This window comes from Pleurodeles waltl, chromosome 6 (genome assembly GCF_031143425.1).
Source record: "Pleurodeles waltl isolate 20211129_DDA chromosome 6, aPleWal1.hap1.20221129, whole genome shotgun sequence".
In the NCBI taxonomy this organism is placed as follows: domain Eukaryota; kingdom Metazoa; phylum Chordata; class Amphibia; order Caudata; family Salamandridae; genus Pleurodeles; species Pleurodeles waltl.
In genome coordinates, this window is record NC_090445.1 from 1,199,159,444 (window position 1) to 1,199,182,705 (window position 23,262).

A 23,262-nucleotide genomic window follows, 5' to 3' on the forward strand; every position below is an offset into this window, starting at 1 on the left:
GGGAATCATGAGTTTCCTATCGACCGAAAATGGTTGCCTCTGGGAGTTAGTGTCAATAGATTTGGGCCTTTACGAAGTGTGTTTTTAAACCAACAATGCTTGGTCTATACAATATAATTACTACAGAAGCAGATGTCAGGGGAGCAGGTGCTATTCCACTTTCTTTCTGGCTTACAAGTATGGCGTTTAGTAATTCTCAGTTTTTCATTAAACCAAGTGTAATTTTTTGGAGGTCTCGAATTAGATGATTTACTGAGAGAAGAGCTTTTTCCAACCTCAGTAGCAAGGATAGTAGAAAGGTTTTCCAAAGGCTTCTTTGGGTCGTTTAATGTGTCCGAAACTGTATAAACCCCATTACGTCTAAATGCTAGTTTTCAAATCCTGTGATAACAATACCACTATTTCTCAGTATTATAAAGATCACAAGCTTGAGGATTAGTCACTTCAATGAGGTAGAAACACATCACTAGTTTTCGCTGAGGAGCTGATCGCTTTTCAAACAAAATATGATAATTTACCTAAAGAGATTTTCCATTAATTTAAATGCTCTGCCCTCAATGAGACTGTGTGAATCCAATGCCTAATCGCTCAATCAATAAAATTACGCCGCAGCAAGTGCCCCACAACTGGTGTTCCCTTTTGTGCATCATTTATTTTAATATTGCGAAAGCTTCAGTTATCTGTTATTTGTACATAAATCACAATGGCGTGATTTGAGAAGCTTTGTTTGTTGACATAAGATAAAAGTATGCTTTTTTTAAAGTGGCCCATGTGATTTATTTAAAAAAAAAGTCTAATAAAATTGTAATTGTCAACGAAAAGAACATTAATGGAGAATTAACGAAGGCTGTTTGCCTAAGAATCACACAGAATAAATGAAAGGATGACGGTGCAGTATTTAGTATTGTTGTAAAATGTGATGGCCTGTGGAGGTGCTTAATTTTGAATATCGACTAATAGGAAGTCAGCGCGAGCTTTGAGAAAACGAAACTGTATGTAGGCTACATTTTTCTGATACTTGAATGGCAAATATGGAAATTATGCGATATTTCCTGTAACTTTGGAAAATATGTTTTGGGGCACCTTTGAAAGTGTGGATGTTCTTCTAAAATAGTCAGTAAATTAGCCCACAGATATTTCCCTAATGTATGAATTTTTGCCTTTGCAGCGAAGAAAAAAACGTTGTCTGAGAGTGAGGTGGTGCTGACACACGTGAAGGCGCTAAGCAATGAATACCCCGTTGAGAAAGGAGTGCCCGAAAAGTCCGCCTCGCAACAAAGTTATTCCCAGACCAACACCACCCTGACGTCTTGCCCTGACAATGGTTTGAACACAAATGCAGGCAAATCAAATTCAGACCATGTGCCCGCATTGTCTGAACTTACCCATGTGCAGTCCAGTTGCAAACTTCTAGGATTTTGCAAATTCGAATCGGAAGATTCGGGGGTTGAGTTGCCGAGTGGTGCCAATTCGCCGTCTACACCAACAGGTTCTGAGCAAAGCTTCGTGGTTCATACCAGAGACTCCTCTTGTGACTCGGGAGTTCTCAGCGCATCCTCCTCCCCCGCTATAGACCACGTAGTAAAGAGAGCACGCAGGGCAGCAAAGGAACCCAACGACTGTGTGCACGATACACAGGACAAGGCTGACGAGTGCCACATCGACATAACGCAGCCCTTACACAGCTCTGCAGCTCTTTTAGATGGCAACGGTGCATCCTCTGAAAACGAGCCCCAAAGCCTCGATATGGTGGAAGGAAAAGAGATGGGCTTTCTTCAAACTGGAAATCCACTTACATCTCCTGCTGGTGATCCCGTTCCAGTCACTGATGCCTACACTGACACTTTTGCTGAACTGCAAGGATTGAATTCACATGCACAACTGAAGCGGTATCCAACAAGTGACAGCTTGGATGAATATATGGATGAATGTTGCAGGTTAAGCGAGGTAAGACAGCAAATTACAATTCTGATTTCACAATATAAATCCATTATGATTTTCAGTTTGAAGTTTTCAGCAAATACCTTCTCTAGTTGGCTGATGTGTTGTAAAGAATGAAGTGGCTAAAATAAATGTGCATGTCACCCCCTATCATCGGGCCCTAATCTTGTAAGGATATGGTAGTTGCAGAGAGATAACTCACGTTACCTTTAATTCCGAGTTCAGAGTTCTTTCCCTTGCTCCCTTTGGACACCTGTGCCACTCATGATTGGTCTTAAATAGAGCATCCTAGGGCCATGAGTTATGGTCAATTTGCCTGTCACTGGCGAATGACAGTGTGATTTAGGTTTGTAACCATACCAACACTTTAACAGTGTTTTTTTCAGTAAATTTATGAGGTTTGTAAACATATTTCAAGCTCGTAGTTTTAAGGTACACACTTCACCTACTAGTAAAGTTTCAAGCTCAACTAGTACTCCATATTAACAAGGTAGAGACTCGGTGTAACTAGTGTGAGTTGCAGAGGGACATTTCAAATACGTCATGTCTTCAATTCTAGGCCTAGTGCATATATGAGCTAACCTTAAGCTTCTGTTTACAGTAGATTAGCAGCTTGTTGATCTCTGAGCATGGGTCCATGTTAAAGAGTTATCATACAGTGCTATAGACCATTTCTATGTAAACTGGAGATTTATGGCGTGGTGATATTAACTTCGGGAAGTTCCCTAAATATTTTGAGACATTATACATTGTTGAAATACATATAAGATATGGGTGATCTATGTAGAGTCAGTTTAACTTGCAGTGTGATTTAAGCATGGTTCTAAGATTGTTTTCTAGTCTGCTAATTTCAGGAATGCGTGTAGTTTATCGTTCACAAACCACTGAGGGTTCTGCATAAGGTCTGGCTGTCCATGCCTTATCAGTGGCTAATGCACAGATGTGAAGCTGTTGACTTAAAATTGTGTGTCAGAATTGGTGTTTAACACGTTCATCCTGTTAGTGTAAATGCAGGACAAGCACTGAAGGATATTCAATGCATAAGTTGCTGATCCTATTACTGTCTATAGAGCTATTTTCTTCGTTTTTTAAATGTTAATTCTTGTGTGACTTTAGTCAACTATAGTGAGACTTTAACCCATTTTTAGTGAATTTCTAGTGTTTTTAATGTAATTTGCAGTCTTATTTCCATACCAATCTATAATATCACTTCAAACTTTAGCTTTGTCAGTTAATTTCTGCATTTGGTATCTTAATCTAAATGTAACATGCATAACCCCTTCTTCTGGTAGGGAAACCCAGTGCAGATGGCACACGGCTATGTGCAGTAGAGTGTTGGGCACAAAACAGTCTATGATCAGATGTTTGGTCCAACTCTGCCTGACTCTCTGGAAGCATCCAACCTGCTCCATTCCCAGCTCACCCTCTGGTTGTGTGCCGAAGAGATTGGGGACAGGGTTTTACCTCTGTATAATTTGCTTTTTTGTGTTGCTTTTTACATATCTTTTGAAACTTTTACTTTTGTTTGGAGGTTTTTTAAAAACGTTTTTACAGGTTTGAACTGGTCGTTATAATTAATTGTGTGTTTTTTCACTTTAAAACATTTTTTATAAAACATATTTTTGCATTTCTTTTTTTTCCAAAACTCTTTATATATTTTATTAAGTTAATCCTCTATGGTCTTTCAAAAAAAAAAGTATTTCTTTTTTCCAGACACCACAATTTTTAGCCAGTTCCTACAATATGTAGCAAAATGTTCCTTCTTGTCATCTCCCTCTTGCTGTTGATGTAGCACTTTCTCTGGTGGAGTCTCTGCTGCCACATGTCTCCTCTGCACCTTGGCACAAACTATGCTGTCGGTAAGCACAGCCCTCCGGTGCTTCCACATCCCACTCATGCCCATGGAATAGTGGCCAGCTTTGCGCTTATGGACCACCTGGTTGCATGTAACCTGCTCACCACTTATCTTTTTTGCCTAGCTGAAAGTTGTAAAAACTGCCACACCACTAATCATTTTTCGGGCTCTATTGTTCTGCTGAAGATGTTGATGCAACAACAATAACTTTGTCATCATGTGATGCTGTTCCAGTGCTACGCCCAGTGGATAGAGGCTTTGGTGTCAACTGGCGTTCTGGTTTCTCTGAGGCCATGTTGTCTTGCTGCAGATGTTGTTGCAATGACAATTACTTTGTCATCTTGTGATGCTGCTCCTTTGCTATGCCCAGTGTTTGGAGCCTTTGGTGTCTCCTGGTGTTCTGTTTCTGTTAGGCCAAGATTGATTGTGATTTTTTTCACACCGAATTTTCCAAAGTGCTAATGGTGCTGAGAAAATGAATTTGAAACCTTTTCTACTGGCTATAGGTGTAATCTTTCTGTAGGTTTCCACAAATGGCCAATTAGATGGCTGCTTTCATCTATTTTTTTTCAAGAGTCGTCTTGGTCCTGAGGTACGACTGAGGGGCCCATAAAGCCTATGATCTACTGCCATGTCATTCCCCCATGAGTACCTTGGGACCAAGAAGTTCTAGATAAAATGTTGTGGTTTCTCTGAAGGATTAACTTTTTTAAGTTTGGGAGTAGGGGTTTCGTGAGAGGCACAAATAACCAAGATCTATTTAAGTTTCATATCGAAATGTGTGTATTTTTTCAAAGCTATTGTGGTACTGTACTGTGGTACCTGAAAATGGCAGCACGTTATCTCTGACTCAAAGTGAAATTACATTTAATTGGATGATGTGATTGTACTACTGTATTTTGAAGTGGTTCCCACCCTGTTATTGTTATTAGGTGGTCCCACTTGAGTGTATACAGATCCTCAGCACTCTCTTCTCTGTTTTTCCTATGGTTTTTCCAGTTTTTTTGGTTATCTAACAAAAAAAAACACTCAAGATGGCTTCTGGAGAAGACCAGAGAGGAGTTGAAGTGTACTAATATGAGCAGTTGGGGCCAAGGACCTAACCACAGCCCATTATTTAGGATTTTAGTTCCTTCACTTCAGACGAAAGGAAGGTGTCTCCAAAGGTGGCACTGAGAATTTTCCAGGGGTAGTAGAAAAATATTTGTTTGGAACATTTCCAATAATAAATCATCTTATTGTGTGGTGCACCACGTAATTTAATGTGGCTTAGAGAAGATGTGAGGAAGATGACAAAGCTCTCCTGTCCAGATTCTCCAAACTGGTGATTCATTGGTTCCACGGAGGCCCTTCAACACCCTGTGCTACACCCACCCCACTATTTGTGCCAGTGGTGCTGAGAGGGAGGCACCACACCCTGCTCTATGTATGGCCACCCTGGCCTTCCTATTGTCATTGTTGACTGTGCTAGCCCTCATCGAACTTCGATGGGGGGGCATGCCTCTTGTGATTAGCGTGTCTCCTCCTTGACTGGCTCCACAGATACCCTGTGAGCCTTCTCCTCTGGATGCCATGATACCCTGCACACCTCCCTAGATTTCTTCTAGTTGCCCCACATCATTAATCCTGGAGAAGTTTGGTGAGGCACTGAGGGTAAATGCAGGAATGTGCAGGATACTCTGGCTCTGATCTGATCTACAACCCCTGGGCCCCTAGTTGGAGTTATCTGGGGTCCCTGGGGACTTGGTTTCATGGCATGGGACAGCGTATGTGGTGTCTCTTAACTATAGAATGAGCATCCTGACTGCAGAGTTTGCTGCTCATGCCTGTCCCTCTCTTCCTGTCAGAATCCTCTGCTTGTGGGCAAAGCGGACAATTAGTTGAAGCTTGTGTGTGCCATCTTTTTACAAACATGCACCCTCCAGCTGTCTGCCTATGAAAATATACTGCATACATCAAAGGAAGCCGACCCCCTAGAAAACCCTCCCCACTAGAGAGTGCGGTGAAGTTGACCTGCCTACACCCTTTATTATACCTGTAACCGAAGTAGTGGGGAACACCACTGCTCTTGCTCCTCAATCCTTGGACAAATTGGACATGCTCCTACAAGTCATGGTTGACCCTAGGAATGCACTAGAGGCTAAGGTGGACTTCGTTTTGACTCACCTCAGCTTGCTTCATGATGACCAGAAGAAGCTCTCAGAAAGAGTAAAGTTTACAGAGAATGTTCTTAGGACCTCTGAGCACACACAGTGGACCTTTAACAACAGATTATGGATCTACCTAAACATATAGAGTTTCTGGAGGGCATAGTGTAGGATGCAGATGGTTGCTCCTGATGCAACAAAATTTGCTTTGTTGGACTTCTGGAAGGCATGGAGGGCATGGATTAGACCCACATTACCCAAGACAGTGGCATCAATGTCTCTCTTGCCCATCTTTGTGGGTTAGAGAGCACATGAAGTCCTGGTCAGGTGCGCCCCTCTGTGGTAACCCTGGAGACCATTGTGGCAAAAATCCTGAACTTTCAAGACAGAGACACCAGATTAAATGCAGCCATAAAGGCAGGACAATTTGTCATTGAAGGCAGTAAGGTCATGATTTTCCCATATTACACTTCAGTGGTGCAGAACCCCAAGACGTTATATTGGAATGAAGCAGAGGGTCATTATAGGACTGAAGTAGAGACTCAGGGAAATTGGTCTGAATTATGCCCTGCTCTTCCTGGCAAAGCTGAAAATCCTTATAGATCACTTCACTCTCTTCTTTCCTGAACCTTAGGTAACATGGGACTAGACAGAGGAATGCAAGGCTTCCCCGATGGATTGAATGCACCATTTCTGTGGCCTCACTCTGGCCCAGTAGAAGTGGCCTCAGGTCGGGGCAGAGGGCACTTGGTCTGAACATCACTCCCTCACTGACACAAGTTTGGGAAGACACAAAAAGAGCACTGGCAGCTGCTTCCTAACTTCATAGTCAATCATCTGACAGCCTTCCATCTGATAGACTTGGTAGTCCGTTCTAAAATGAATTAATGTCACAGCATACATATCTTCCCCAAATGCAGGTGCACTGTGAACGTATTCCACCAGGAATCCCTCCTACCAGGTTCAAAAGGTCTCAAACTACAGAATAGATGGCGAGACCAATGTTTTCAGACTTTCTCTGTGTAGAGCTAAGGTGTCATCACCTGGGTGAAACCAGGGATCGTGGTAAGCCTGCTATCAACTGAAGTGAACAAGGAGGATTGCTATGTACTGATGGAAGGAATACTGGATGTCATAGCACTCCCCTAGTGTTAAACAGTCAAACTATTTCTCTAAACTAATTATGTCATAGCTAAAGATATGGGCAGCACAGGCATCCCCTACTTTCCTGTACGGTGACAATTCATTATGATAACATCTTGTCACAGTGGTTATCACACTGGTCCTTCTCTGATGTTTAGAGGTCATGTAATCCAAAAGTTTGATGGCACTCTTGCTACTCTCCTTGACATGATCTCCACATCAGTTTATATCACATTATTTTCTCTGCTACCATGTAACTGCTGTTTAACTCACATAATGTGTGTGTAGGGAAATCTCAGATCACATTCCCTTGATAATTAGGGTACATTGAGCTAAAATTCAAACTCCTGTTCTGACGAGGAAGATCAATGAGGCTAGATTACACCCACATCTCTCACATGCTCCATAAGGAACAATCTGATTTTTTTTCCAAGTAGGAATACTTCACTCAATATCCTTTGTTACTCCTATAGAAAGAAATCCACTACAACTGAGTGACTTGACTCAGCATACTTAGTTCTGGATTTAGAGAAGGCATTTGAGACCCTCCAGTGGCCTGATATGCTGGTGGTTCTGGCCATGTTTCAATTGGGCAACAATATGTTATACTGAATTAATGTAGTATACACTGAACTAACAGCAAGAATCAATATGGGTGGGTTAATATCCATGGTGATTAGGATAATCAGTGGTCTCCACCAGGGATGTATCCAATTGGCCTTTTTGTTCACCTCAGTGAAGGAACCATTAGCCATAATACTTGGACTGTTGGGGCATGATTGGGGCATTTTGCCGCCGGGCACTACACTGCAGTTTTGCTGTATATTGATGACATGTTACTATAAGTTAGGGACATTTGCATGGACACCTCTTCAATTCCATGTACATTGAGAGCATTTAAAGGTTGTGCCTGGCTTGAGTGTAAACTGTTCCAAATCTTGCATTCTGTGCTCTCGACTTCCAGTATAGGTATGGGTAGTAAGCCAATGATTTGGAGCCCATAATCTTTCACTATCTTGGCATCACCATATATCACACACAACAAGATTTGCTCGGTGAGAATGTAACCAGAGCTGTAGCTACGTAGAACTTAGACCTCAGATAGCTTCCTGGACGTTGTTGCCAATTTCTATACCTTGTAGAATTTGAATGGCGAAGATGATTATGCTACCCCATCCGCATTATTTAAAAAACCTACCTCTCCACCTTCCTCTGATTTTTATTTGTTCTCTATACACTTTTAGGGGAATTGATATGGAAAACAAGTTGGCATAGATTCTCCATGGCTAACTTAAGACTCCCACCTATGCAAACAGGTCTGGGGCTCCTAACTTTGAATACCATCATTTGGCAGCACACCTCAAGTGGGCTACACGCTAGTGAGCTGACACTCCCTTACTGAAAGCACCCACAGGCCCACTCCTAAACAGATAGTCACCTACAAGTGCTATTTCCTCCTGCCACAATCACCCCTAAAATATGCCCAGGTTATTGGGTGTTGCCCTACACAGTTACCGAAGATTTCCGAAAATGACTCTACAAGTCACACTACTCATTATGTCCCTACTAGCCTTTGCAGACCATTCAGGAATACCATTGTGACCTCCCTAGAAACATATTTGAAGCCTGGGAAAATGCAGACCGTATAACAATAGATGATTTATTTCAAGGCAATGTTTTACTTTCTTTTGACTCTCAAGAACAATATGGAATATGGGGCCAGATGTAGGTAGCTGTTTGCATGTCACAAACTGCGAAAAACACAGTTTGCGCCATGCAAACAGCCTAACGTGATGCACATCCCCAAATTGCGAGTCGGTACCGACTCGCAATTTGGGGATGCGACTCGCAAATAGGAAGGGGTGTTCCCTTCCTATTTGCGACCGCATCGCCATGCTGAGTTGCTTTGTGACCGCGAATGCGGTCGCAAACCAACTCGCAGTTACCACCCACTTGAAGTGGGTGGTAACTCATTCGCAAAGGGAAGGGGTCCCCATGGGACCCCTTCCCCTTTGTGAATGCCTAAAAAAATGTTTTTTCAGAGCAGGCAGTGGTCCTATGGACCACTGCCTACTCTGAAAAAAACGAAACCAAATGGTTTCGGAAGTTTTTCTTTTTGCAACTCGTTTTCCTTTAAGGAAAACGGGCTGCAAAAAGAAAAAAAAAACTGCTTTATTTAAAAGCAGTCACAGACATGGCGGTCTGCTGTCTTCAGCAGGCCACCATCCCTGTGAGTGCATGGACTCCCTATGGGGTCGCAAACTGCGACCCACCTCATTAATATTCATGAGGTGGGTCTTTGCGACCCCATAGAGAGTTGCAGAAGGTGTCTGAGAAACCTTTCTGCGTAAAATTTTGCGAGTTGCAAATTGCGGGTCGGTATGACTCGCAATTTGCAACTCGCAAAATTTTACTTTGCTACATCTGGCCCATGGTGCATAGAAAATTGTTTACTGCACTTCACCTTTGCCTGGCTGTTAAACACTGAGGCCCATATTTATACTTTTTGACGCTAAACTGCGCTAACGCAGTTTAGCGTCAAAAATTTTTGCGCCGTCTAACGCCATTCTGAAGCGCCATGCGGGCGCCGTATTTATGGAATGGCGTTAGCCGGCGCAAGCAGACCGGCGCTGCCTGGTTTGCGTGGAAAAAAACCACGTACACCAGACAGCGCCGGCGTAGGGGGAAAATGGCGTATGGGCGTCTTAAAATGGGGCAAGTCAGGTTACGTCGAAAAAATCGTCGTAACTCGACTTGCGCCATTTTTTTTCGACGCCCATCCCCCATCAACATGACTCCTATCATTGTAAAGATAGGAGTCATGCCCCCTTGCCCAATGGCCATGCCCAGGGGACTTATGTCCCCTGGGCATGGTCATTGGGCATAGTGGCATGTAGGGGGGCACAAATAAGGCCCCCCTATGCCACAAAAAAAAATTGAAAAATATCAAAAATTATACTTACCTGAACTTACCTGTACTTCACTGGGATGGGTCCCTCCATCCTTGGGTGTCCTCCTGGGGTGGGCAGGGGTGGCAGGGGGGGTCCCTGGGGGCAGGGGAGGGCACTGTGGGCTCATTTTGAGCCCACTTGTCCCTTAACGCCATCCCTGACCCAGGCGTTAAAAAGCGGCGCAAATGCGCCGTTTTTGGCCACGCCCACTCCCGGGCGTCATTTTTGCCCGGGAGTATAAATACCACGTAAAGGCCTGGGAGTCATTTTTTTAGACGGGAACGCCTCCCTTGCATCTCATTAACGCAAGGAAGGGGTTCACGCTAAAAAATGACGCTCACTCCGGGCACTTTGGCGCCCGAAGCGTCTAACGCCATAGTATAAATATGGCGTTAGTTGGCGTTAGTTTAGAGTCGAATTTGCGTCGAAAAAAACGACGCAAATTCGGCGCAACCAGAGTATAAATACGGCCCTGAATCTCCCTTTCATAACCTAGTGCAGACACAGTATACTATCAGCTATGGTAAATGGCTGGTAACATGGCTCAGAGAGTCCATGCAATCACAAATTGACCGATCTCTGATCAAACTCAGGGACGATTGGGAACCTGACTTTTAACAATAAAGACTGGGAAAGAGTTCTGACATACCACCATAAAATATACTCAATTTGAGATTGAAATATAACCAATTTGACATTGTCCCAACCTGTCACAGGATGGCAAACCACTGCTGAGGACGGCCTTTGGCTGTGCCCAGGAGATTTTGAATGTTTTTCTGGGCCTGCAGCAAGGCTTTGCACCCAACACCCCATAGGACAGCCAACCCTTGAACTCAATCCCCAGTAGAGGCCAATCCCAATGTGCAGAGTGCAGCAGGGCGTGGCTGCCATTTACCTAACCCCCCAGAGAACGAGCAACCCCCCCCCATGCCCAAACCAATAGGAGTTGTCAACCCCTGCAGATGGCAAACCCTCTTTACGCAGAGCTGAAGTCTGTGCACAGCGGAAGCTGGCTCCAAGGCTTTCAGCTGCAGCAGGGTTTAGCAACAGGGCCTGTCTTGTGGCCTACTCATTGCACATAGTCAGATGCCATTTGCAGTGTGGTTTTGCCACAGGGCCTAGCCTATGACCCTTGGTCCTACATCACGTGGAACTGCAAACCCCCTGAGCCTAATCACTCTTCGAGAGGAGTCAGCCCTCAATGTGCATGGCTTTGGCCATGCCAGTGGGGGTTTGTTGCAGGACCTCACCACAAGCCAGGCCCTGCACACAACCCCGCCAAGAGCAGCCAAACCCCACTGTGTATGGCCTTTATCCATGCACAGCATGGATTCTTTGCAGGCCACTCTCTACAGTCAACCCCCTACCAGCTGCTCATGACCTCTAATCATGTGCAACAGGAGTGGCTGCAAAGCCTGGTATGCATCTACACCCTGTGCTCAGCCTCTTGAGGGATGGTTAACCCCTTGTGCCCAAATCCATGAGAGTGGCCAAACCCTGCCACACATAGCCAAGGGTAACCAGTCTGCAACAAGTCCCTTCTCCTTACCCATTGCGGCATGGTGAACTCCTGCTGTGCAAGGCCTTTGGTCGGAACTGGTAGAGGTTGGCTACCGGGCCTTGCATGTTGCCAGGCTCTGCTCCTAGCCCCCTGTGCCCAGATCCCAATTAGTGGACAATCCATGTGGGATGGCACACTCCTGCAGCGCATGGCTGAAGGCTGTGCCAGTATATGTTGGCTGCAAGGCCTTCTGCCCTTCTCATTAGGGTTTGACCTTGGGGCCTGGCCATGGATTGGCCAACTCACGCTGTGCAGGTGAAACTATTTGGTTGGCTCGCCACAACATTGAACTGAGTTCATTTGCAGGATATTTAGTTTCCTTAAATAAATAAAAAAGTTAAACACAGCACTTCATCTTACAGTGCTCCAAAAACACTTTTAATGACAGTACTGCTATTAGAACATTTTAAATGCATGCTTTTGATTGCCTTACAATTCGCTTTGTATTTAAAATTTGATTTATGACTATACACATTGTTGCATAGAACACATTTTTAAATTTTAGCACATTATCTCCAACAAAAACACACATTTCTCAAAACCTTGACATTCATAACTGAAGTCTCAGGCAAACAATTAATTGTAAAAGGATTACGCTTGAAGTGTTCTAACAAGCACTAAAACCAACGAATGAATAATGTAATATAGAGATACAGAACATGTAACAAGTAGAATATGGTCCTATATTGGCATCTTGGAGTTTAGGTGACATTTATAAACCATGCGTCCTTCTCCCTTCTGGTTTATATATGTCACCAGAACGCCTCCAATGGAAAATATAGGCTCATATTACACAGTTACCCGTTATGTTCTGGAGAAATAGCTAGACAGACAGACAGAAAGATAGCTAGATAGCTATTAATTGCAAACTTACTTGAGAACTTGTGATGTAATGGTTCTCCTGATGGAATGATCACGATGTACTTACCTGTGATGTAAAATACATTTGTGTACAGGTGGTGATAAGTCCAAGAATGGAGCAGGAAACCAAATTAAGGCCCAGCGGAAACTGGAAAAGATCTGCAGGATACTCAATGTTTAAAAGTCAACAGAAATGTAAGATGCTAGAAAAATAGTTCCAAGGTCTTGGAAGTTAAGGGAACTGAAAGGGAAAAACAAAAGTTATAGGAGCAACAGTCCTAGTAATAGACAAACAGTGAGAACATTCCAAGTCCATGGCAACACGTAACTGGATAGAACTTGATTTCAAACTGTCACTTTCAACTGTGACCTTGAGATGACAGGGATAGTGAAAGCATTGGGGCTTTGTGCCTCCTCACCTAGGGATTTGCCAGCATCCATCGTCATTATATCCACCTGTATCCAGGAGATAAGATATTTTTGGAGAGTCCCATTGCTGATGCCTTGTAACTCGAGCCTCCAACGACTCTGTTGCTCATCAGGTTCTTGGAGCATGTAATAGGAACTTGGACTTTCTTTTTTAATACAAACGTGTTGAGTTGGACATCTTGAAATATTCCAGTCTCAAACTTACAGTAGTGAGTGGCAAGGGCAAGTTTATCAAGTAGAGTATGAAGGTTCCTCTCAAAGGTAGTATGTAAATGAAACATGCGAAGCCTTCACTGTGCAGGGAATACATTTGGGGGAGCTTGTCTTTGTCAGTTATTCCTATCAGGAGATGCTCCTAATCAGGTGGGAGTGTTCTTGGTAATAATTCGTCAGCAACCTTGAATAAAGTCTTTGCAGAATTAGCCTTGAATCCATTGATGCTATCATAGTAGAGTCATCAAAGGAGAGCCCTACAATGTAAATGATGTTTCAAAATACTGGAACAAGTCAGTCATTTTCTACTCTTAACCCAAAAAGACCTTTGGCTTACGTGAATTTAAGTGATTCCCTTTGTAAGAATCGGATCTTAGGATCAAACAAGATTGTTACAATATGTTGTTTTAGGCAGAACTGGCAAGGCTACTAATGCAGTATCTTTCTTACCTTTGGATGCCTGGGAACATAGGCTCAAGGGGCACCAACCACAGTGGATACAAAGAAGAACAATTACTTAATCTGAAGAAATTCCAAATTGTGGATATTGGTAATTGAATCACAGAACTAGTAGACAATGCATGTACTTGCAGGATTACCTTTGAGTAATGTACAGTGTCTATCAGATAATTTGTCCACAAAGAGAATAACTTGAGGGACAGAACAGGGTCCCTTGAAGTTTAAAGAGATATTCACTCTTCCTCTGATCACGGCATCCCAGTGCAAATGATTGTAAAATTGAAAACCCAGCAGAACAAAAGGAGGATGAAAGGCCCAGAAAACTGCAAGCTTACACTAAGAGACGCTTTTTACCATTAAAAGACGAGTTAGAATGGGAGAGGGCAGCCATGGACAACTGAATTACTGTAGAATCGTTTGTGTATTTTAATATGGTAAGAGCAAGCAACAGAGAGACAGAGATAGAGGGTGTTTGTATATAGGCAGAGATAGAGGGTGTGTGTTTCTGCATCTGTGTGAATATTAGAGCATCAGTGAGTGTGTGAGTGTGCGTGATAAAATGAGTATATTTAAGATCATCATGTATCATTCAGCCATGGCCGGCTTTAGCTCTGGTGGTGCCCTGTGCGACAGTCTTTTTAGGTGACCCCACCACCTCATGACCACCTCCTCGGAATCTGTCACTACCACCTGGCAAATGTGCCCCTCATCTCTCTATAGTCCCCCCTTTCACATGCATTCATTTGTTTTAATGCGCGTGTACAGGCTGGCTTTACTAATCCACTCAGCTATCCACATAAAATTTAGGGCCAGATGTAGCAAACCATTTGCGAGTCGCAAACGGCGAAAATCGCCGTTTGCGATTCGCAAACGTGGGTTTGCCATGCAGAAATGCATATTGCGAGTCGTTACCGACTCGCAATATGCATTTCCGACTCGCAAATAGGAAGGGGTGTTCCCTTCCTATTTGCGAGTCGCAGTGGGATGCAATACCATTTGCGACCGCGTACGCGGTCGCAAATGGCATCGCAGTTACCATCCACTTCAAGTGGATGGTAACCCACTCGTAAATTGGAAGGGGTCCCCATGGGACCACTTCCAGTTTGTGACTGGACCCAAAAATATTTTTTCAGGGCAGGGAGTGGTCCAAGGGACCACTCCCTGCCCTGAAAAAATACCGAAACAAAAGGTTTCGGTTTTTTTTTTTAAGTGCAGCTTGTTTTCCTGTAAGGAAAACGGGCTACACTTAAAAAAAAAAAAATGCTTTATTTAAAAGCAGGTCACGAACATGGTCTGCTGACGTCAGCAGGCCTCCATGTTAGCGAGTGCCTATACTCGCTATGGGGCCGCAATTTGCGACCCACCTCATGAATATTCATGAGGTGGGTCATTGCGACCCCATAGCGAGTCGCAGTCGGTGTCTGAGACACCGTACTGCATAGCAATTTGCGACTTGCAAATTGCGAGTCGCAGGGACTCGCAATTTACAAGTCGCAAATTGCCGTTTTGCTACATCTGGCCCATAGTTCTGTTTTTTTGCAGCAGTAGTGTTAACCCTCTATGCTACTTTATGGCAAGTCAAAGTTGCCGCTAGACAAAACTCCCATCTCTCTCCCTAGCAGGAACATTAATCACAAGTGGTATCTTGACGTTTTAATTGCTTCCCGAAGGCTGGACACACAAGGAACTTTTCAGTAGTTGCTTTTAAATCGCAAGTTTGATAAGTTATTGCTAAACACTGCGCCCCCTGAGGTGAGCACCCCCCAATCCAGGTCAGCACCCGGTGCGGCCGACAGCTCGCACTGCCCTAAAGCCGGCCCTGCCCTCAGCTTGTACATAACCATACTGTATGTAATATGTTGTAGAGCATGATTTGTTTGAACTTTGAGCTGAACCATAATGTTCCCTATGGGTTATTGAGCTGGACCAAATACATTCACTAAGGGAGTGAATTTACCAGGGAGAATGTGAACCCCTGAGCAAAATGAAGCCCTACAGTGACAGGCATTTTCATCTATCTAAGAATTAGTTTGATAACCTACACTTGGGGCAATATGTGAGCCTCCGCGACAGAAGTAACGCACGAGTCAGGTTATGAAAGAAAAACATAAATGCCTAATGAGTGTAAATAAAAAACATGCCATTTAAAAGGAAGTCTTTTATATCTGTTTTTGATGCCACTCGTGTGCAGGAGAGATGTTTAATGAAACTTGGCTACAGGTGAACAGAGTGGTGGTTAATGATGTTAAACATCAGCTGTGCAGTCTCCGTTTGCTCTACAATGACTCTCAGGTGTGCTGGGGTACAACTGCTGATACAACGAACCAGAGTTCTAACAATTACATTGGGGCTACATTTATTCCAACAGTACACACTAGTACGTAAACAAGGTATTTTGGTAGAATCATCATGAGGTGTATAACTAGATTGGAATTCAAATATTTTCCGTCCATTTATTCTTCGGAGGTTTGTGTTGAAAAAACAAAAACCTCTGTTTGCGGTTCTGCATTTCCTTTGTGCTTGGACTTTTAGGAACACCTGTGCTAAATCCAATTTGCCTAGTCTGGCCGTAGATCAGGTAGCCGAGGGCACATGTAATGGGACAAGGGTTCTGGAAATGTGTTATGTACCTGGATAAAGTCATGTGTATGTAACTTTTTTTAAATCATGTTCACTTCATTATTTGCTCATCAGTGGCTCTATATAGGAACCTGCTTGATGCCACAAACGGCAATTATTTAACAGAAAGGGAAGATCGATGTTAACACATGCTTAACTTTCCCGTGAAAATAACAAACAATGCTTGAACAGAGTTTAGTGTACAGATTTGAGTTTGTGAACTGTGACATGTTTGTACTGTATACAAGGATTTGTCTGCACACATTATCATTGTCTGCTCTCCTATTTGAGTTATGTTTAGCGTATAACTATTATTGAATAATTTATGGATGTACACAATTAAGAGTGAAAATAAGGATATGTTACCCGTCGCTTCGGTTCAAGCTATTGTTGGCGTTTATTAGGTACAGAGATCCCAGGGTGTATACAGTGAATTAGGGAAAGTCACCCAGGCTTAGGTAAGAAGAAAAATGCAGTTAATACTAAGGGCTGACCCTTTGGTGGAGCATGAAGCACGCGTTCTGCCACTTTCTTACATAATACTTGACAAGCCTTACCTCCCCATAACGTTTTATATTTATGAACCACACCTGAGAGCATGCCGTAATTGTTCATATTTACGCACATTTTAATTGCCTTTTCTTGAAGCAACACAGAAAACAATACTTTCATAATAAATTCGAGATATGTTTTTATTTCAGCAATGTGTATTTGCACAGACGACCAGAAAATAAACAATATATTTTGGTAAATGTTTTAACTAAACCAATATGTGCACTGAACCGCAAAATAAACATGTGGCAAAACAAAAAGACAAATGGAAATAATATTGGGGCAATATGTGAGCCTCAGTAACAGAAATAACGAACGAGTCAGGTTTTGAAAGAAACACATAAGTACCTATTAAGTGTAAATAAAAAAAACATGACATTTAAAAGGAAGTCTTTTATATCTGTTTTTCATGCACTCGAGCGCAGGAAAGATGTTTAAAGAAACTCTTGGCTACAGGAGAACAGTGTTGGTTAATGATGTGCTAAACACGAGCTGTGCAGTCTCCGTTTGCTCTACAATGACTCTCAGGTGTGCTGGAGTACAACTGCTGATACAACGAACCAGTCAGATCGCTTCCGTACAAGATCATACCATTCTGTGATCAGTCTTGGAAGGAAACCTTAGATACACATACAATTATCAGTTACTTCTGAAAACAAAGCAATAATTCCTGACCTCTTGACCACAATAAATGACATCAGTGACAAACATGGCCACCAATCTTAGACTTCTGGGTATCTTTCTATAAAAAACTGACACATCATCCCATGAGGACTCACATGTGTCATTGGAGACCGGTAACCTAGAGTTATGTAGAGGTAGAAACATCAATACTTAATTCTGGGTGTAATTCCACACTTAATTAATCCATGGTGTTAAATGAAAACAACATTTTTACATTATGACTTTTTTTAGATGTAGTAGTGCGGTCAGTTGCTGGTGAGATTGGTAGACTGATGTAGTTCAAGTCTGAGCTAGGAACACTAGGTAAAGCAGAAGAGCCTACCAGCCCAGGTAAAATAGCTTAGAGGGGGGGCAGTGGATTGAACACCTGTTCTTGCCACTAAAATCGACAGCACAGAATATGATAAGCTAAACAAGCCAACAATAAAGGCCCCTTTGCCACTTCAGTGTTCTTTCTTTGGGCCAGGTATTTTATTTGAAAAATATGTTAAATCTCCAAGAATCTCAATTTAGGTTGAATTGTCTGTCTCTGATGATAAGGGTAAACTGGGAAGATAAAACATACAAAGATTGTTAGTGTTCTTGTGACATTGAGCCTCTATAAACAACTGCCATAATTGTCTACTGTACAGCAGTTGGTTCGTATCCAGCAAGATGGCTGTGTCGGTAAACTCTCACCAGTTATATCAGATGTAATCTGTATGTGATGAGTTTCAATCCTCTCAAGGCCAATTCAGCGTTCCTTTCCTGTGCACTTGAGGCGAATTGCTGAGTTTTGCAGAAATCAGCTGCAGGCCCCACTTCTGAGGCCCAGGACTGGGACGGGGCACCTCAGGCAATGGTAGGACTCACAGATGGCAGAGTCTAGCAGCACCAGGAGAGCTGCAGGCAGTCTTTGATGTCCCTAAGACTGCAGAAGAACAGGGGGCAAGCCAGCAATTCCTTGGAATCACTCTGGGTTCAGCAGGGCAAAGTGACAATCCTTACAGCATAGCAGTTTTTACTCCAGCAGAGTTATTCCCAAGTCCAGAAGTGTACTAATTTGGTAGGTCAAAGACCTAGTACTTATGCCCAAATGTGCCTTTGAAGTGGGGGTGACTTCAGAGCAGCTCCGTGAAGTGCACATAAGATCCTTTCGTTCTAGCCATGGCTCCAGAGGATGGCTCCAGACTCCAAGTAAGGGGTAATCATTACTTTGTGTGGGGAAAGGCATTTCCCTACTGAAGTGTAAGTGTGACCTCTCATCCACCCTTTCAGCCCAGGAAGACCCATCCGAATGCAGATAAAGTCCTTTGTCACACCCACCCTTCCTGGTTTTGTGGCTGTCTTGAGGGAATGCACAATGTGCAGCTGTCACCTAGCCCAGAGGTGTATTAGAGACAGGCTGCAAGGCACACAGAACAGTAAGAGCAGAGAAATGCCCACTTTCTTAAAGAGGTATTTCTAATATAGTAGTGTTAAATCCAACTTTATCAGTAAAGATGATTTACTTTCAATTATATGAAACACGATGTAACTACTCCTTACATCCTAAACATATATTAAGGAATTCCCAATGGTGGCCTATGAGAGGAGTAGGCCTCACAGAGGTGAAAAAAAGCTTAGGAAGTTTTACACTACCAGGGCATGTAAAACTTAAAAGTACATGTCCTGCCATTTGCTTACATTGTACCCTGCCCTATGGGTCAGATAGGGCCTACCTTAGGGGTGACATATATGCAATGAGAGGGGAGTTAAAGGCTTGGCAGGAGGTTTTAAATGCCAAATGGAAGTGGCAGTGAGAATGCACATACAGACTCAACAATGGCAGGCCTGAGACAGGTATGAAATACTACTTGCATGGGTGGCACAATCAGTGCTGCAGGTCCGCTAGTAGCATTTAATTTACAGGTCCTGGGTTCATGGTTTACCACTTTAGAAGGGACTTATCAATAAATTAAATATGCCACTTGTGGATATACCAATTTTACCATGTTTAGGGGAGAAGCACGTGCACTTTAGCTCTGGTCAGCAGTGGTAAAGTGCTCAGAGTCACAAAGCCAAAAAAAAGCTACAACAAAAACAGGAGGTAAAAGGCCAAAGGTCTGGGGCAAAATTACCATAAGGCTATCAGGCCTAAAAGGGGAGCAACATATATGGACACCAAAAGGGTGTGTCTGTTTGGCCTTGCTTGATTACATTCTGTCTGTAGCAGATGACTGGGCTTCTCTGGCAAGTGGCACCTGTGCAGGTTCCATGTAACTTAAGCAGAACATTCCGGAAGTAACAAGGATGTGAGTTTAACAGTCACTGCAAATCCTACATGTTGTGTAAAGGCAAAATTAATTAATTGTAGCCAATAAAACATAAACTTATTTACAGTAAAGTGTAACAAACAGAGAGCAAGCATTGACAGAGCCAAAAAGAGTGAAAAGTTTCCTGAAGAGTCAGTAAAACATTTTTAAAAAAAAGAAATCACATGGGCATCAACCCCATAAGCTTCAATTAAACACAGAGAACAGGCACCATATGGTGTTCAGCAGTGAAAGCTTTCCTGAAACACAGAATTGGTACAACATAAGCATCAGCAACGGAAGCGTCCATTGCAGTCACAGACCAGATACTACAAGGGTATCAGCAATGCAAGATTCTCTTGTGCAATTGCAGAAAATCTAACATATGTACAGCATCAGTGAAGTTTCCATCACACCAAATATGATTCTTTTTAAGGATAGCAGTGGATGAGCACTGCCTACACGGTGCAGACCCTCTGCACTGGTACTTCTAATGTGGCTCTAAGTGGTGGTTCACCCCACAGATGCGGTTACTGCCCAGTCTAATCAGGCAATCTTTGTGGAAGAGCTCACTCACCACAGCTGATGCCATTAACATTAGTCAACTTCAAAAGGGTTTTAGTTCAGCCTCACCCCCTGCATAAGCTTTCAGTATCACTTTGTTGATGTGACTTAAGCTCTCCCACTGATCGGAGGATGGAACGAGTAGTGGTTAAATTCTGAAAAGCTGTCCACACTAATTACTTGCGAGTCCTGCTTCAGCTCATGCATACTTCTTCTGGTAAGGGATGAACTGGAAATCCTTCAGTCTTAAACAACGTACACCTTTTACATTCACCAGGATTGCATCAAGCATTGTCTCTCCCTTGGAAGACAGTTATAGATCATCAGCATATATGGCCTTCTGAGAACCTGTAGAGGATTCTCCCTAAGGGCTGGCCTTTGGACTAATGCCAACAATGCTATAGGAGGTGCCTCCAGCTGCATGTCAAAGGCATGCCAAACCGTGCTGTGAGTGACAGCATTTCCATCTGTATGGTCAGCGATGGCGAACATTTACACAGCTGGTGAGCTTCAGTATCACAGTACGGTAGCAAGCTGCCTGTGGCTTCTTTCACTCACTGGAGGAGTGAATAGGAAGATACAGAAGTTATATAGGCCAAGCCAAGGAACTGGCTTCCTTCACTGTTTGAACCAAACATTTTCACCCTTAAAGAAAAAAACAGCTGTGGGACACCATTTTTCTCCAGCCAGTTTACTTCCTTTTTGCGCACTGATTGGGCAGATGACTGAGGAAGGTGAAACAGCCACTTCCCGGACCAGACAGCGGCAGGGCACCAGAGCACTGTGGAGTAGGAGGAGTGGAAAGGGCTGCTGGACGCTCTCCTTTGCGTCTAGGCCAGAATATGCTGTCTCTTGGAGTCATCAGTAAGGGTAGTTGTCGCTAAATAATGGAAAACATTATTTGATATCAGTCTGTTTCTGCTAAGTTAGATATTTTGTCAGATTTACTGTGTTCCTATCCTCTTCTGTCCTTCACAGTTTCTGAAATGTTACACGTAATGCACTCTAAATCTCTTAATCAACTAATAATTTGGTTAAGAGTTTCCAACCCTCAGGTGTGGCCTGGCCCTCTTTCTCTGTTCCTCGGACTGAATTTATATATTTTATTTAAAGTGGTTGCTGTGCAATAGAAAATATAACTAATCAAGGATAACAGGGTTCCGAAAAACTGCTGTGCCAGTCACTCATAACAGGCCAACATATTGTAAATAGACAAAAGTAGCTTGCTGTTTCAACAATGAAATAAATCAGATTGAAATCCGAATGCTTATTTAATGTCGTAGAAAGATAAAAAAAAAACCTCAATAGATCTCTGTGTTCCCTGACTTGTAAAAAACAGTAAGTTACAAAGTAAAATGTATCCTCAATTAATGCTAGCTTTCTTTATGGATTATGTAAAGCGTTTAGAGTCAGCCTTTATTTAGCTTTTGGTAAATAAATATTTGAATATTTAAATCGGGTAGAATGTGCATTAGTTATGTTCATGATTTTGTATTTGGTTGGAGTAAGGGAGAAGCAGACCTCTTGCAAACATCCCTTCACATATGAAAATAAGTAGGAACGAGTGTGGCTTAACCGATGTATCAAGACCTTCCCTTAAAAACAAATTCGTTTCATATAATTTCGGAAGCCTTTATTTGGCTCTCGGTGTTAAACAATTCTTGTATCATTTTAGTTTCCAGGTAACCAAAGAGCTGAGCAAATATTACTTTTCCTTGATCTTAACATACCATTGAACCATACACGAGTGCCTTCATTGAGAAACCTTTGCAGTAAGAAGTTAAGCTGTAAAAGCCTTTAAGCTGCTATTGATATAACATATACCATCGTCAAGAAAAACCTACCCAACAGAGGGCAGGGTGCGGTGGTGAACATTTACACTTCATTAACATACCATGCGAAACTAGCATATTACTGGTGTTATGCATTGCTTTTTATTTGCGTTAGTCCAATTTTAAGATTAAGGTTCATTTAGAATTCTGTCGTTTGATAGATTTAGAAAGAGGTCTCCACAACACTTATGGGAGTTTTTCACAAACCCTTCTGGCAAAATTCTAATATCAGCCAATTCCCAGAAACAAATCCCTGAAGCCAGGGAGTTGCTTCTGGAAAACAAAATGGCAAAGAGCCTATCAGTTTTCTCGCAGTGTCTTGGGGGGGGGGGGTTAGTGTGAGAAAGTAGCCTCTTTCTAGCCTTGTTACACCCACTTTTGGCCTGTTTGTGAGTATATGTCAGGATGTTTTCACTGTCTCACTGGGATCCTGCTAGCCAGGGCCCAGTGCTCATAGTGAAAACCCTATGTTGTCAGTATGTTTGTTATGTGTCACTGGGACCCTGCTAGCCAGGACCCCAGTGCTCATAAGTTTGTGACCTATATGTATGCGTTCCCTGTGTGATGCCTAACTGTCTCACTGAGGCTCTGCTAATCAGAACCTCAGTGGTTATGCTCTCTCTGCTTTACAAATTGTCACTAACAGGCTAGTGACCAATTTTACCAATTCACATTGGCATACTGGAACACCCTTATAATTCCCTAGTATATGGTACTGAGGTACCCAGGGTATTGGGGTTCCAGGAGATCCCTATGGGCTGCAGCATTTCTTTTGCCACCCATAGGGAGCTCTGACAATTCTTACACAGGCCTGCCACTGCAGCCTGAGTGAAATAACGTCCGTGTTATTTCACAGCCATTTACCACTGCACATAAGTAACTTATAAGTCACCTATATGTCTAACCTTCACCTGGTGAAGGTTGGGTGCAAAGTTACTTAGTGTGTGGGCACCCTGGCACTAGCCAAGGTGCCCCCACATCGTTCAGGGCAAATTCCCCGGACTTTGTGAGTGCGGGGACACCATTTCACGCGTGCACTATACATAGGTCACTACCTATGTATAGCGTCACAATGGTAACTCCGAACATGGCCATGTAACATGTCTAAGATCATGGAATTGTCACCCCAATGCCATTCTGGCATTGGGGAGACAATTCCATGATCCCCCGGGTCTCTA

The 23,262-nt window shown here is 43.0% G+C and overlaps 1 protein-coding gene and 1 long non-coding RNA gene across 3 annotated transcripts in view; one reads left to right on the forward strand and one right to left on the reverse strand.

The window, feature by feature from the left end:
* LOC138300747 (uncharacterized) overlaps positions 1-23,262 on the forward strand; it is a 903,291-nt gene that overhangs the window by 135,815 nt on the left and 744,214 nt on the right. For both annotated transcript variants that reach the window (XM_069240498.1, XM_069240497.1), the window contains exon 2: positions 1,169-1,947. In XM_069240498.1, coding sequence (XP_069096599.1) covers positions 1,169-1,947 — 779 coding nt within the window. The remainder of the gene's footprint in view (positions 1-1,168; positions 1,948-23,262) is intronic.
* Positions 1-23,262, reverse strand: part of LOC138300748 (uncharacterized) — a 278,450-nt gene that overhangs the window by 52,499 nt on the left and 202,689 nt on the right. The window lies entirely within an intron of this gene.